General features: G+C 39.6%; 1 protein-coding gene across 7 annotated transcripts in view; it reads right to left on the minus strand.

Annotated features, from left to right (window-relative positions):
- The window catches only part of LOC124288358, a 163,043-nt gene that overhangs the window by 114,940 nt on the left and 31,584 nt on the right, over positions 1 to 16,519 (minus strand). For 3 of the 7 annotated variants that reach the window (XM_046724866.1, XM_046724863.1, XM_046724865.1), the window contains 8 exons: positions 14,633 to 14,704; positions 13,959 to 14,030; positions 13,286 to 13,357; positions 11,142 to 11,213; positions 10,470 to 10,541; positions 8,328 to 8,399; positions 7,654 to 7,725; positions 2,501 to 4,090 (listed from right to left, as the gene is read on the minus strand). In XM_046724866.1, the coding sequence (XP_046580822.1) occupies positions 3,410 to 4,090; positions 7,654 to 7,725; positions 8,328 to 8,399; positions 10,470 to 10,541; positions 11,142 to 11,213; positions 13,286 to 13,357; positions 13,959 to 14,030; positions 14,633 to 14,704 (1,185 nt within the window). In that variant the 3' untranslated portion in view covers positions 2,501 to 3,409. Of the gene's footprint in view, positions 1 to 1,992; positions 4,091 to 7,653; positions 7,726 to 8,327; positions 8,400 to 10,469; positions 10,542 to 11,141; positions 11,214 to 13,285; positions 13,358 to 13,958; positions 14,031 to 14,632; positions 14,705 to 16,519 lie in introns of those variants that run through there. The other 4 variants (XM_046724868.1, XM_046724867.1, XM_046724864.1 and 1 more) reach the window with 4 other exon arrangements.

Below are 16,519 nucleotides of genomic sequence, written 5' to 3' on the forward strand. Positions count from 1 at the left end.
ATACGTTAAGCCGCTATTGATACAAGCTTAGCTTTACGTGCAAGGTCCGGGTCCAAAATATACTGAGTCAAAAAAAGAAACTTCACAAAATTTAATTTGAAAAATAATGAATAATTTTTCTCTGATGATACATCTATGTATCCGAAATGGGATCCCTCTCTTTCGACTCTAGAAAAACGTTAGCAAAACCCACCCAAACCCATCGAATGACGTTAGTGCCAAATCAGGTTTTGCACGTGCAGTCGATCACGTTATCTTCGCATCGAAGTTTTCTTCATATGCACGTGTTTGCATTGGCCTAACGGTACTTGAAATGCCACGATTATCAAATGTGCAACGTGAACGTGCCGTTGGCATGTTGCAAGCGGGAAGATCAGTTATTGACGTCGCAAGAGCAATGGGATGCAGCCGTCGAACTGTGTATGACTTGCGAGGTCGTCTACAACAAACTGGCACCACTTCTGATCGCCCAAGGTCGGGTCGTCCACGTGTGACGTCACGAGCAGAAGACCGTCAAACCGTCCTACGTCACCTACGTGACAGATTTCTGCCGGCTACACGAACCAGGGCTGAGATGTTTAGAGGTCGACTGTCCTCACAGACCATTCGAAATCGGTTGCGGGCTGCCAATCTCCATTCTCGACGTCCATATCGTGGGCCAATATTGACGCCGTTTCATCAACGTCAACGTCTGCTGTGGGCCCAACGTCACCTCCGATGGACCCAGAGAGACTGGAATCGAGTCGTCTTTAGCGATGAATCCAGGTTAACCCTCAGATTCGCGGACGGCAGGCATAGAGTCTGGAGACGACGTCGTGAACGGTATGCCCAATGTTGTGTACAGGAAGTCAACAGATTCGGGGGCGGAAGTTGCATGGTGTGGGGTGCTTTCTGTGGGAACAACCGTTCCCGACTTCTGGTCATCCGTGGAAACCTCACAGCTGCTGCTTACCGCGACCAGGTGCTCACCCCTGAACTCGTTCCTTTCATGACGGCTCATGGCCCAGGTCTACAGTTCCAGCATGATAATGCTCGGCCGCATAACGCGATGTTGACACGAAATTTCCTTCAAAACGCCGGAATCAACGTCATGGACTGGCCATCGAGGTCCCCTGACCTTAATCCGATAGAGCACGTTTGGGATGCACTTGGGAGAAGGCTTCGTGGTCGTAAGAACCAACCTCAGAATTTGCAGGAACTTGGCTCTGCCTTGCAAGAGCAATGGCGCAGAATCCCCAACCACGTGTTCACAAGCATCAGTCAGTCGATGAGGAGACGGTGTTTGGCAGTGGTGAATGCGCGGGGCGGCCATACACGATATTTTGGAACGGCGGTGTAGCCTATTGGAACTGATTATGGCACTGTCAGTGTATCGAGTACATCACACAGATCTCAGCAATGAAATAATAACAATTTAACCATCTTACCATCTCTTGTTCTTTTATAGTGCCCTGAAGAAAGAATGTGAAGTTTCTTTTTTTGACTCAGTATTACAAACTGTACATCCCAAACAGTGTTTATCATCACGTTACAATATCTATACCCTGATCTAAATCTCATCCCGCCACAATGGCTGTCATTGTAAACACACGATGTGACATGTCGAGGTCTGCTGTAGGCTTTTAAGTACGCCAACAAAGTGTGTCCATGTCGGAAAGTAGTCTTGACGTTGCATTTTGAGCCACGTGTCGGTCTTGGTGGTAGATACAAAGTGGGTTTACTAAGTGCAAAGATTAATGAAAGTTAAGGTATTTTGGTATTGGGGATTTTAGCGTAACCATGGTGAGCACTAACGGTTTTTATCATCACACACGATAACATAAAATTCTTTGAGAGGCATTTAGAAGTGGGAGTACAAAAGAAGGTTTAGATATATGGACGAACAACGTCTAAATTAAAATTAGAGCGACATTTCAGGGGAGGTTCTAACATCGTTATCAGGTGATGTACAGAGTATGGACTGAGAGGCATACATATACAAATATGAGTATATACGTTGTTTTCAGTGTATTGGACTTCAATCGATTTGGTGGAGAAGCCAGTTAACTACACAGCAGGGTAATATCAGGGTTAAAACATTAAGAATTGAAGCTGTCGTTTAAACAATAACCTTCACAAAAGTGGGAAGTTTATTCCTGTTCTAATATATACAAATGGTAGAGATAAGCTTCATATACAAGTGTAAAACAAACCATCTGAAATTATTTACAAGTAATCTGGTGTCATCAAGAGTATATCAAGCTTATCCGCATCTGATTACATGTTGCTGTTGTATGTTCCACATAGATAAATACAGTACATTCTTTGGTATTATTTGAATGATGGATAAATCATGAGTATAATGAAGGGCCTCTCAAATTATCATATGTGTCTGTATAACACATGTTATTCACATACAGATGTGTCAATGACATTCTAATGATATCCAGTGATATCATGTTCTGACGGACATCTCTATACAACTGTCGTGATAGAATATGGACACATTAAGATGGGAGACCTAGTGTTACCTGGTGACACATTATGATGGCAGACCTAGTGTTACACGGTGGTGACACATTATGATGGCAGACCTAGTGTTACACGGTGGTGACTCTTTATGATGGCAGTCCTAGTGTTACATGGTGACACATTATGATGGCAGACTTAGTGTTACATGGTGGTGACACTTTATGATGGCAGTCCTAGTGTTACCTGGTGGTGACACATTATGATGGCAGACCTAGTGTTACCTGGTGGTGACACATTATGATGGCAGTCCTAGTGTTACCTGGTGGTGACACGTTATGATGGCAGACCTAGTGTTACCTGGTGGTGACACATTATGATGGCAGACATGGTGTTACCTGGTGGTGACACATTATGATGGCAGACATGGTGTTACCTGGTGGTGACACATTATGATGGCAGACATGGTGTTACCTGGTGGTGACACATTATGGTGTCAGTCCTGGTTTTACCTGGTGGTGACACGTTATGGTGTCAGACCTAGTGTTACCTGGTGGTGACACATTATGATGGCAGACCTAGTGTTACCTGCTGGTGTCTTACCTATGACAGACAGTGACTCCTTATCGCTAAAGGACAAAGTAGCTGGTTTATGAAATAACCAATAGCATCAGCTGTTCTGAAGCACCTTCAGTTGACTTTCATATTGACCTTCAAAGGGCACGGCTAAAGAAAGTGAAAAGGGATGAGACAGAAATCAAATCAGTAAACAATTGAACAGTTTCATATCTCGTTGGTTAAAATCCCGAATACAGGTTGGGTCAAGAAAACCCACGAGTTGACAATGTTCCGCAGGGTGTATGTTTCTGGAAGTCGTATGTGCCATGTAACAAACGTTTCTAGAACTGAAACGCCTAAAATACATTCTTTTGCAACCTGTTTGAGCTTTCGAAGTTCTCGCTCATAGAATAGGTGGGCTTTCTGAAGGAAATAATCTAAGAAAGGTTTCAGCGGTTTTTTTATCAGCCACTTCTCGGCTGTGGTGCCCATACCATCCAGGATAATCTCCAGCTACATAGTCTGACCTATTTGTGTCAGACATACGTATGTCCGATAGATTTGCCCATGTTTGTGAAGTGAATGGTTGCATCTGTATTCCATTTGCTTCAAGATGTAACAACCCTTCAAGGTTTTGTGTGTGCTCTTCTGGTGTAATAAAGTGTGGTCCCGGTCCTTTCTTGTTCCAAAATATCTTGTATATACACACAAAATGAATGTGTAACGTGACATTGGGGTAGACCTTTTTTAGTCTGCCCAGAAAGACGCTAATGGGTTTAGCGCAGGCCCCACATGGGCTATAATTCTGAAATATTTCAATTTTGGTAGTTCCTGATTTTCTTAATTTATGTTCTAATGTTCCACTTTTAAGGTCTATATTTAATTGTTGCATCAATTCTTCTTCTGCATGTCGACAGAGTCCATTCTGACTCCTGCTTGACTGGAATGCTCCTACCTTTTCACTTCCTACGACACACACAGCTATACCCATTCTTGGACGCGGAAACAAAGGGCACCCAGTCATCCAAAATATCCGTAGAATTCTGTCATCAGGTAGTCCTTTCATTTCTCCACTGGACTCCACCTATAAGTAACATGTGTAACGTTTAGTTTCTGTGAGAAAGGCCACACAAATATAGAGAATGCATATGAGTGATAAGTATATACATCAGGTTGGGTTCACTTCTAGTTTGATATGTGAAGTTTGGCACCTTGTTGCATGGTCCTGGATTATGTTGGGAATTAAACCCCATTATGTGAAATACTCTGGACTTATTCACAATAACATCCTCGTTTGGAGTTGGAGTAGAACGTCATAACGTCATGAGACAGCCGCTAATGGCGCTCAGAACAACAAACACATGGACAAACCACTCATATAGACATGAGCGAGCAACGTGCAGTGACGTGTTACAGAGGGGGATAGAAAGATGGCGATGTCCCTTCTACAGTGACGGTATGGTGGCGAATCAGACCAGGATGTGTATTGATTTAAACTGAGGTATCAAACACCGGTAAGTGCTCATATACTGGTAATTAAGAATGTTTAGTCTGTCTCTCCACATAAGTACCTACGCATATTCAATTTACCATTTTTCGTGTCTTTTTACCAATTTCAACCAAATTAAATTATGTAACCGGAATCCTAATGGCTGCTGCAACCTTTTTGGTATGAGCGTATCCGTCCCGTTCCACTGACACTGACTATCTGATGACTGCCATGCTATTACCACCTATTGGTAGAGGCCGCTGTGGTCAGAATGTCAACGAAGGTTCACACAAATACCATATTCTGAAATTATAATATATTTTATACTAATTTGACGGTTGCAGGAATACAGCCGCTGTATACGAAGTTGACGCCACACTGTCTACACGTATACCTTGTCATTCCCCCCCTGCTGCCTTCATATCGACCCTGATCTACCCTTATATGTCATGGGAGATCCAAGTAATCCTGGTTTGATGGGTATGACACATAGCAAACTATTTTCGTTGTTTCATTCTGTCTTTGTTAAAATTTATAAGTACCCAAAATGCGGGAGTTGAAACACTGTTTTGCCTTTAATAGACATGTGATAGGCACACAACACCGGTAGACGGTGGCATACGCCACTAGCTGCGTGTCACGTCATGTTTACATCGTCATGTTGGCTGTCGTGGTCGGGTATATTTATACCTAGAACCAGTTTTTGTGGAAACTAATGTTGCCACGCCTAGCCGTCCATTGATTGTATCAATGGGAGCTGACACCTATTTTTGTATGACTTGTGTTGGTCTTCAGTCTGTAATCTGTACATTTGTTGGCTTATTCTGACTGAAGTGTTGTATCGTCACGACATTGATGTCTGGCTATGTCAAATGAAATCGTGTCTAAATATAATCTTAACAAGGGCTAAATGCTACACCCCTGCACAACACTGTCGCTGTTGACGACAAGGCTGGTGTATCTTGTGTTGGAAAGTCTAAGTAGTAGTTCCCTACCTGTAATGTTATGTGCAATAAACCTGTCAAGCATGGACGCGATCTCTCTGGTTAGGATGCAGATATCATATAACGGACTTTCGTGGGACATGAACATACTCTGGCTAATTAAATCCAAAGTAACGTTGAGAGAAAGGCGAATAATACGATCCCTGACTTCGTTGCTATAACAACCACTATTTCATTTTGTATTGCCATTGCACTGTCATTGAATGTAGTACTCGTTCGTGTAAGGCCGGTGAACGTAATATGCAGTAATTTGTTTTGAATTATGAACCTAGTTAATTATATATAACATTTGATGTTGTCTTGTTTTGTTTCACATTGAATACTTAACACTTTTTGTCAACATTACATAAGATGATGCGGAGAATTAAGTGAGTGATAAATACGTTACTGCTCTCGTCCACATTAAATATCGCAATTAATCCATTTCGACATTCACTCGTAGTAAAACAACGATATGTAACGAGGAGTATTGTTGGGAAACTAGTTAGTTTGTGTGTAGAAACTCAATCTCTTGGGCATCAGTTTTTACACTGCCTGCACAAAACATTCTTCAAAGATACGTATATTGCTTCAGGGTAGGAGCAAGACGGTAGCGCTTGGTCCAACGGTCAAGTTCTACAACTTCAGTGTATAATAACATCTTGCCCAGATTGTGAGGAACATTCCATCTCATGGCACACCATCGTGGATGGAGTGGACCATTGCATGTCATCGTATCTGGATGGTGTGGACCATTGTATGTCATCGTATCTAGATGGTGTGGACCATTGTATGTCATTGTATCCAAATGGTGTTCACTATTGTATGTCCTCGCTATACTAAGTATCAACACTAAATGAAACTGTCAACAAAATACTAATAAAGTATAGAAGAATAAGACGATTATGTTTTGCGGTGCACGTGTTGGAAGGAGTAATTACACGATGAAAATGCTGCGTGAAGATTGCGTGCATATGGGGATGTGAAATCACGCATGTGCCTGGCAGTTTACAGTATAACAATCAACTTTCGATTACCTGCTAAGAATCACAGAGAATCTAAACCGATTGTCTTTAGATATCAAATATATCACCACGAATTGATAAAGTTACAAATATCCTAGGTTTGCCAGGGATATGTTTACTTTATCAACGAGTGTTGATATATTTGATATCAGAAGACACGAGGGTGAGATAATGGAAATCACTCTTCATTAGTTTCAAACAAAAAATGAACATATCTGATCGCAGTACTGCCATTAGACTTACAGTGCAGCGATGTCATAGCATTGTGACGTCATCAAGTTCATGACGTCATAGCATTGTGAGGGCAAAATACAAAATCTACTGTCATAGAGAATATTATTTAGGTTCATTATTACGAATTATACGAACGAGTGTCCTTCCTATGGTAACTGACCGAGCGAAAGCGAGGTCAGAAACCATAGGAAGGTCACGAGTTTCGTATAATTCGTATGTAATGAGACCGAGTGTGGTATTTTATTTATTACCCACTTCTTACATGCATTAAACTGACAAAATAGCGTATTTTTGTTATTTTGTGGTTTCAAACCGAAACCGGTTTCATAAAGAGGTTGCGGAAGAGTTTTGTACAGTAGTACAATATTTGCATGACGTCACACTGTAATGACGTCACTGCCTTGGTAACCGACGTCACGATGCATGTCAGTTGCCATCGCCTCGTACAGCCTCCTACAGTAAACTACTCCGTAGCACCCCGTTTAATTGTTTGCAGTTGCTTCATTCGACTAACATCGCTAGTGGAAACATTGCGTTTATGTTTTTCAACGGATATAATGTCTCAGTTCGACTCACAATTAAACAGCGACACGGCAACGTTCGCCATGTTTACATTCCAACAATGCATTTAAGTTGTAGAATGAATGAATTCACGTGTTTGTTAAGAATGAAAAAATAGTTACGTCAGAATGTGACCCAATTGAGAGGTCATCGGTTATCCAATCAAATCGTTATAATCTCAGGTCAAGTCGTTACGACACAGGTCAACGCGATAAGACACTCGTGTGACGTACGAGATTAGTATGCAACTATCCATACCTTGACCACATGGGTAATAAAACATGATATCTCCTAGGAATAAAAGACGTTGCTATCCAAAAGGTTTGTTCTATGTAATAGACTACTTGTTACTTACAGGATACTGCCCGTTGTTTTGAAGTCGACTGTACAACATCGTGTTGTCTGACCGTTGCGTCATAGCAGTTCCCTAAAACATTCATTGTTAACAGATTACAGTCGTTATTGAATGATATGACCCATGGAAAACCACTTTCTTTTCCTCATGAAATTACTGCTGGAAGGAGTAATTACACGATGAAAATGCTGCGTGAAGATTGCGTGCATATGGGGAAGTGAAATCACGCATGTGCCTGGCAGTTTACAGTATAACAATCAACTTTCGATTACCTGCTAATGTACAGAGAATCTCAACCGAGTGTCTTTTGATATCAAATATATCACCACGAGTTCACAAAGTTACAAATATCCGAGGCTTGCCAGGGATATGTTTACTTTATCAACGAATGTTGATATATGTGATATCAGAAGACACGAAGGTGAGATTCTATTTATCATCAAAAATCACTTATTTTATTAGTTTCCAATAAAAAAATGAACATACCTGATCACAGTACTGCCATTAGACTTACAGTGCAGAGATGCCATAGCATTGTGACGTCATCAAGTTCATGACGTCATAGCATTGTGAGGGCAATATACAAAATCTACTGTCAATATGATATCTCCTAGGAATAAAAGACGTTGTTATCCAAAACGTTTGTTCTATGTAAAAGACTACTTGTTACTTACAGGATACTGCCCGTTGTTTTGAAGTCGACTGTACAACATCGTGTTGTCTGACCGTTGCGTCATAGCAGTTCCCTAAAACATTCATTGTTAACAGATTACAGTCGTTATTGAATGATATGACGCATGGAAAACCACTTTCTTTTCCTCATGAAATTACTGCTGGAAGGAGTAATTACACGATGAAAATGCTGCGTGAAGATTGCGTGCATATGGGGAAGTGAAATCACGCATGTGCCTGGCAGTTTACAGTATAACAATCAACTTTCGATTACCTGCTAATGTACAGAGAATCTCAACCGAGTGTCTTTTGATATCAAATATATCACCACGAGTTCACAAAGTTACAAATATCCGAGGCTTGCCAGGGATATGTTTACTTTATCAACGAATGTTGATATATGTGATATCAGAAGACACGAAGGTGAGATTCTATTTATCATCAAAAATCACTTATTTTATTAGTTTCCAATAAAAAAATGAACATACCTGATCACAGTACTGCCATTAGACTTACAGTGCAGAGATGCCATAGCATTGTGACGTCATCAAGTTCATGACGTCATAGCATTGTGAGGGCAATATACAAAATCTACTGTCAATATGATATCTCCCAAGAATAAAAGACGTTGTTATCCAAAACGTTTGTTCTATGTAAAAGACACCATCGTGGATGGAGTGGACCATTGCATGTCATCGTATCTGGATGGTGTGGACCATTGTATGTCATCGTATCTAGATGGTGTGGACCGTTGTATGTCATTGTATCCAAATGGTGTTCACTATTGTATTCATTGTTATACTAAGTATCAACACTAAATGAAACTGTCAACAAAATACTAATAAAGCATAGAAGAATAAGACGATTATGTTTTCCTCATGCACGTGTTGGAAGGAGTAATTACACGATGAAAATGCTGCGTGAAGATTGCGTGCATATGGGGATGTGAAATCACGCATGTGCCTGGCAGTTTACAGTATAACAATCAACTTTCGATTACCTGCTAAGAATCACAGAGAATCTAAACCGATTGTCTTTAGATATCAAATATATCACCACGAATTGATAAAGTTACAAATATCCTAGGTTTGCCAGGGATATGTTTACTTTATCAACGAGTGTTGATATATTTGATATCAGAAGACTGAAGGAGGGTGAGATAATGGAAATCACTCTTCATTAGTTTCAAACAAAAATGAACATATCTGATCGCAGTACTGCCATTAGACTTACAGTGCAGCGATGTCATAGCATTGTGACGTCATCAAGTTCATGACGTCATAGCATTGTGAGGGCAAAATACAAAATCTACTGTCATAGAGAATACTACACAAGGTCTCATTACATACGAATTATACGAAACGAGTGTCCTTCCTATGGTAACTGACCAAGCGAAAGCGAGGTCAGAAACCATAGGAAGGTCACGAGTTTCGTATAATTCGTATGTAATGAAACTCGAGTGTGGTATTTTATTTATTACCCACTTCTTACATGCATTAAACTGACAAAATAGCGTATTTTTGTTATTTTGTGGTTTCAAACCGAAACCGGTTTCATAAAGAGGTTGCGGAAGAGTTTTGTACAGTAGTACAATATTTGCATGACGCCACACTGTAATGACGTCACTGCCTTGGTAACCGACGTCACGATGCATGTCAGTTGCCATCGCCTCGTTACAGCCTCCTACAGTAAACTACTCCGTAGCACCCGCTTAATTGTTTGCAGTTGCTTCATTCGACTAACATCGCTAGTGGAAACATTGGCGTTTATGTTTTTCAACGGATATAATGTCTCAGTTCGACTCACAATTAAACAGCGACACGGCAACGTTCGCCATGTTTACATTCCAACAATGCATTTAAGTTGTAGAATGAATGAATTCACGTGTTTGTTAAGAATGAAAATAGTTACGTCAGAATGTGACCCAATTGAGAGGTCATCGGTTATCCAATCAAATCGTTATAATCTCAGGTCAAGTCGTTACGACACAGGTCAACGCGATAAGACACTCGTGTGACGTGCGAGATTAGTATGCAACTATCCATACCTTGACCACATGGGTAATAAAACATGATATCTCCTAGGAATAAAAGACGTTGCTATCCAAAAGGTTTGTTCTATGTAATAGACTACTTGTTACTTACAGGATACTGCCCGTTGTTTTGAAGTCGACTGTACAACATCGTGTTGTCTGACCGTTGCGTCATAGCAGTTCCCTAAAACATTCATTGTTAACAGATTACAGTCGTTATTGAATGATATGACCCATGGAAAACCACTTTCTTTTCCTCATGAAATTACTGTTGGAAGGAGTAATTACATGATGAAAATGCTGCGTGAAGATTGCGTGCATATGGAGAAGTGAAATCACGCATGTGCCTGGCAGTTTACAGTATAACAATCAACTTTCGATTACCTGCTAATGTACAGAGAATCTCAACCGAGTGTCTTTTGATATCAAATATATCACCACGAGTTCACAAAGTTACAAATATCCGAGGCTTGCCAGGGATATGTTTACTTTATCAACGAATGTTGATATATGTGATATCAGAAGACACGAAGGTGAGATTCTATTTATCATCAAAAATTACTTATTTTATTAGTTTCCAATAAAAATGAACATACCTGATCACAGTACTGCCATTAGACTTACAGTGCAGAGATGCCATAGCATTGTGACGTCATCAAGTTCATGACGTCATAGCAATGTGAGGGCAATATACAAAATCTACTGTCAATATGATATCTCCTAGGAATAAAAGACGTTGTTATCCAAAACGTTTGTTCTATGTAAAAGACTACTTGTTACTTACAGGATACTGCCCGTTGTTTTGAAGTCGACTGTACAACATCGTGTTGTCTGACCGTTGCGTCATAGCAGTTCCCTAAAACATTCATTGTTAACAGATTACAGTCGTTATTGAATGATATGACGCATGGAAAACCACTTTCTTTTCCTCATGAAATTACTGCTGGAAGGAGTAATTACACGATGAAAATGCTGCGTGAAGATTGCGTGCATATGGGGAAGTGAAATCACGCATGTGCCTGGCAGTTTACAGTATAACAATCAACTTTCGATTACCTGCTAATGTACAGAGAATCTCAACCGAGTGTCTTTTGATATCAAATATATCACCACGAGTTCACAAAGTTACAAATATCCGAGGCTTGCCAGGGATATGTTTACTTTATCAACGAATGTTGATATATGTGATATCAGAAGACACGAAGGTGAGATTCTATTTATCATCAAAAATCACTTATTTTATTAGTTTCCAATAAAAAAATGAACATACCTGATCACAGTACTGCCATTAGACTTACAGTGCAGAGATGCCATAGCATTGTGACGTCATCAAGTTCATGACGTCATAGCATTGTGAGGGCAATATACAAAATCTACTGTCAATATGATATCTCCCAAGAATAAAAGACGTTGTTATCCAAAACGTTTGTTCTATGTAAAAGACACCATCGTGGATGGAGTGGACCATTGCATGTCATCGTATCTGGATGGTGTGGACCATTGTATGTCATCGTATCTAGATGGTGTGGACCATTGTATGTCATTGTATCCAAATGGTGTTCACTATTGTATGTCCTCGCTATACTAAGTATCAACACTAAATGAAACTGTCAACAAAATACTAATAAAGTATAGAAGAATAAGACGATTATGTTTTGCGGTGCACGTGTTGGAAGGAGTAATTACACGATGAAAATGCTGCGTGAAGATTGCGTGCATATGGGGATGTGAAATCACGCATGTGCCTGGCAGTTTACAGTATAACAATCAACTTTCGATTACCTGCTAAGAATCACAGAGAATCTAAACCGATTGTTTTAGATATCAAATATATCACCACGAATTGATAAAGTTACAAATATCCTAGGTTTGCCAGGGATATGTTTACTTTATCAACGAGTGTTGATATATTTGATATCAGAAGACACGAGGGTGAGATAATGGAAATCACTCTTCATTAGTTTCAAACAAAAAATGAACATATCTGATCGCAGTACTGCCATTAGACTTACAGTGCAGCGATGTCATAGCATTGTGACGTCATCAAGTTCATGACGTCATAGCATTGTGAGGGCAAAATACAAAATCTACTGTCATAGAGAATACTACACGAGGTCTCATTACATACGAATTATACGAATCGAGTGTCCTTCCTATGGTAACTGACCGAGCGAAAGCGAGGTCAGAAACCATAGGAAAGGTCACGAGTTTCGTATATAATCTGTATGTAATGAGACCCGAGTGTGGTATTTTATTTCATTACCCACTTCTTACATGCATTAAACTGACAAAATAGCGTATTTTTGTTATTTTGTGGTTTCAAACCGAAACCGGTTTCATAAAGAGGTTGCGGAAGAGTTTTGTACAGTAGTACAATATTTGCATGACGTCACACTGTAATGACGTCACTGCCTTGGTAACCGACGTCACGATGCATGTCAGTTGCCATCGCCTCGTACAGCCTCCTACAGTAAACTACTCCGTAGCACCCCGTTTAATTGTTTGCAGTTGCTTCATTCGACTAACATCGCTAGTGGAAACATTGCGTTTATGTTTTTCAACGGATATAATGTCTCAGTTCGACTCACAATTAAACAGCGACACGTCAACGTTCGCCATGTTTACATTCCAACAATGCATTTAAGTTGTAGAATGAATGAATTCACGTGTTTGTTAAGAATGAAAAAATAGTTACGTCAGAATGTGACCCAATTGAGAGGTCATCGGTTATCCAATCAAATCGTTATAATCTCAGGTCAAGTCGTTACGACACAGGTCAACGCGATAAGACACTCGTGTGACGTACGAGATTAGTATGCAACTATCCATACCTTGACCACATGGGTAATAAAACATGATATCTCCTAGGAATAAAAGACGTTGCTATCCAAAAGGTTTGTTCTATGTAATAGACTACTTGTTACTTACAGGATACTGCCCGTTGTTTTGAAGTCGACTGTACAACATCGTGTTGTCTGACCGTTGCGTCATAGCAGTTCCCTAAAACATTCATTGTTAACAGATTACAGTCGTTATTGAATGATATGACCCATGGAAAACCACTTTCTTTTCCTCATGAAATTACTGCTGGAAGGAGTAATTACACGATGAAAATGCTGCGTGAAGATTGCGTGCATATGGGGAAGTGAAATCACGCATGTGCCTGGCAGTTTACAGTATAACAATCAACTTTCGATTACCTGCTAATGTACAGAGAATCTCAACCGAGTGTCTTTTGATATCAAATATATCACCACGAGTTTAGAAAGTTACAAATATCCGAGGCTTGCCAGGGATATGTTTACTTTATCAACGAATGTTGATATATGTGATATCAGAAGACAAGAAGGTGAGATTCTATTTATCATCAAAAATTACTTATTTTATTAGTTTTCCAATAAAAATGAACATACCTGATCACAGTACTGCCATTAGACTTACAGTGCAGAGATGCCATAGCATTGTGACGTCATCAAGTTCATGACGTCATAGCATTGTGAGGGCAATATACAAAATCTACTGTCAATATGATATCTCCCAAGAATAAAAGACGTTGTTATCCAAAACGTTTGTTCTATGTAAAAGACTACTTGTTACTTACAGGATACTGCCCGTTGTTTTGAAGTCGACTGTACAACATCGTGTTGTCTGACCGTTGCGTCATAGCAGTTCCCTAAAACATTCATTGTTAACAGATTACAGTCGCTATTGAATGATATGACGCATGGAAAACCACTTTCTTTTCCTCATGAAATTACTGCTGGAAGGAGTAATTACACGATGAAAATGCTGCGTGAAGATTGCGTGCATATGGGGAAGTGAAATCACGCATGTGCCTGGCAGTTTACAGTATAACAATCAACTTTCGATTACCTGCTAATGTACAGAGAATCTCAACCGAGTGTCTTTTGATATCAAATATATCACCACGAGTTCACAAAGTTACAAATATCCGAGGCTTGCCAGGGATATGTTTACTTTATCAACGAATGTTGATGTATGTGATATCAGAAGACACGAAGGTGAGATTCTATTTATCATCAAAAATCACTTATTTTATTAGTTTCCAATAAAAAAATGAACATACCTGATCACAGTACTGCCATTAGACTTACAGTGCAGAGATGCCATAGCATTGTGACGTCATCAAGTTCATGACGTCATAGCATTGTGAGGGCAATATACAAAATCTACTGTCAATATGATATCTCCCAAGAATAAAAGACGTTGTTATCCAAAACGTTTGTTCTATGTAAAAGACTACTTGTTACTTACAGGATACTGCCCGTAGTTTTGAAGTCGACTGTACAACATCGTGTTGTCTGACCGTTGCGTCATAGCAGTTCCCTAAAACATTCATTGTTAACAGATTACAGTCGTTATTGAATGATATGACCCATGGAAAACCACTTTCTTTTCCTCATGAAATTACTGCTGGAAGGAGTAATTACACGATGAAAATGCTGCGTGAAGATTGCTTGCATATGGGGAAGTGAAATCACGCATGTGCCTGGCAGTTTACAGTATAACAATCAACTTTCGATTACCTGCTAATGTACAGAGAATCTCAACCGAGTGTCTTTTGATATCAAATATATCACCACGAGTTCACAAAGTTACAAATATCCGAGGCTTGCCAGGGATATGTTTACTTTATCAACGAATGTTGATATATGTGATATCAGAAGACAAGAAGGTGAGATTCTATTTATCATCAAAAATCACTTATTTTATTAGTTTCCAATAAAAAAATGAACATACCTGGCCCCGAGGTTATAAAAAGATTTTCGTGCTCAACTCAATTTCATGCTCAAATTTGTGCTCATACTCAAAATCGCGCTCAGCTGAGTATCGTACTCAAGCAGAGGTTATAAAACGTTTTGAGCACGTACTCAGCTGAGTACAAGTCACAGTCGGCTTGAGTATGCTCAAGGTACTCTTTGTTTATCACACAAGCGGCAATTTGGAACTCTTCTGTCAATAAAGGTAAGAAAAACGACCCGGCCGGATGTTGTCGTCTGCTATATTTACAATGGCAACGGAGGGCGTGCCCGAGTTGAAGAAACGTGGGAAAGGATGGTCGGAGACATTAAAGGGTGTGGAGTGAAGTCCATCCATCGACAGCGTACCGATGGATGGCAAGAAATCACAGACACCCTAAACGCGTAAGTTGTTCAACATCGTTCCATATTCTGTATTTACTGTTCCTCGAGAAAATATCACCAATGCCCTCAGCACTCACTACCATATTTTCCCAACAATGAAAATAATAAAAAATTATCTTAGTTTGTAAAGACAATAACGTTTCCAAAAACGAAACAATTTCGGCGATCTATGCGACTGTTCATAAGTTATGGCTACGGGATGAGTGGTTGATGAATTTCTTGGAGAAGCATGTACAATGGGAATGACTCCCAAACCCCCGACCACCAGTCAAAAACTTATGACTGGTCCCATTTGTTCATGTTGTTAACAATGAGATTATTGATTTATGCCTGGATCAGCTGTTCAAAGCAATGCCTGTATAGCGATGAATTTATTTACTGCTGACAAATGTCATTGTTAAATGAGATGAATATATATTGTGTGACCTGTATTGTGTGAAACTGTAACCTGTTCCCCATACCCCACCCACAAATGTATACTACCCATCAAAAGTTTAGACTCACTAGTGTAAATGTTGCCACTTACTTCAGTCAACTGTGTAAAACTAGATTTTGCAAAATATGCCATACTGTTTCAGGATACTGTTTACACATGAACTGATGTATTGCAAAACAAATCCATAACGTTGAAAAAAATTATTGTCATGAGTTTAATAAATGATGAAACTCAGTGAAAATTGGTGAATTCGTATCAAAACTTTACACCAAAATGCAGCTGTTCACATGCAAGATATCTGCACATTCTTTTCAGTAATTTGATGCATGATCCTCATGCAATTCATCTGAATAAGGTTTCCCCAAGTAAGTGGAGAAATTCATCCTCAATGTAAACACTTATATATTTTACACATAACATATTGTGAGTGCTTTAAGTGAGTCTAAACTTTTGATGGGTGGTATATATGTAACTGATCATTTGTGTGTGGAGATATCAAATTTGATAATAAAACTTGTATACTTTCAGTAGACACATCAATGCCAAACGAGAGACACTGGA

Source organism: Haliotis rubra, unplaced genomic scaffold (genome assembly GCF_003918875.1).
Source record: "Haliotis rubra isolate DU_JTF1 unplaced genomic scaffold, ASM391887v1 Scf416, whole genome shotgun sequence".
Lineage (NCBI taxonomy): Eukaryota > Metazoa > Mollusca > Gastropoda > Lepetellida > Haliotidae > Haliotis > Haliotis rubra.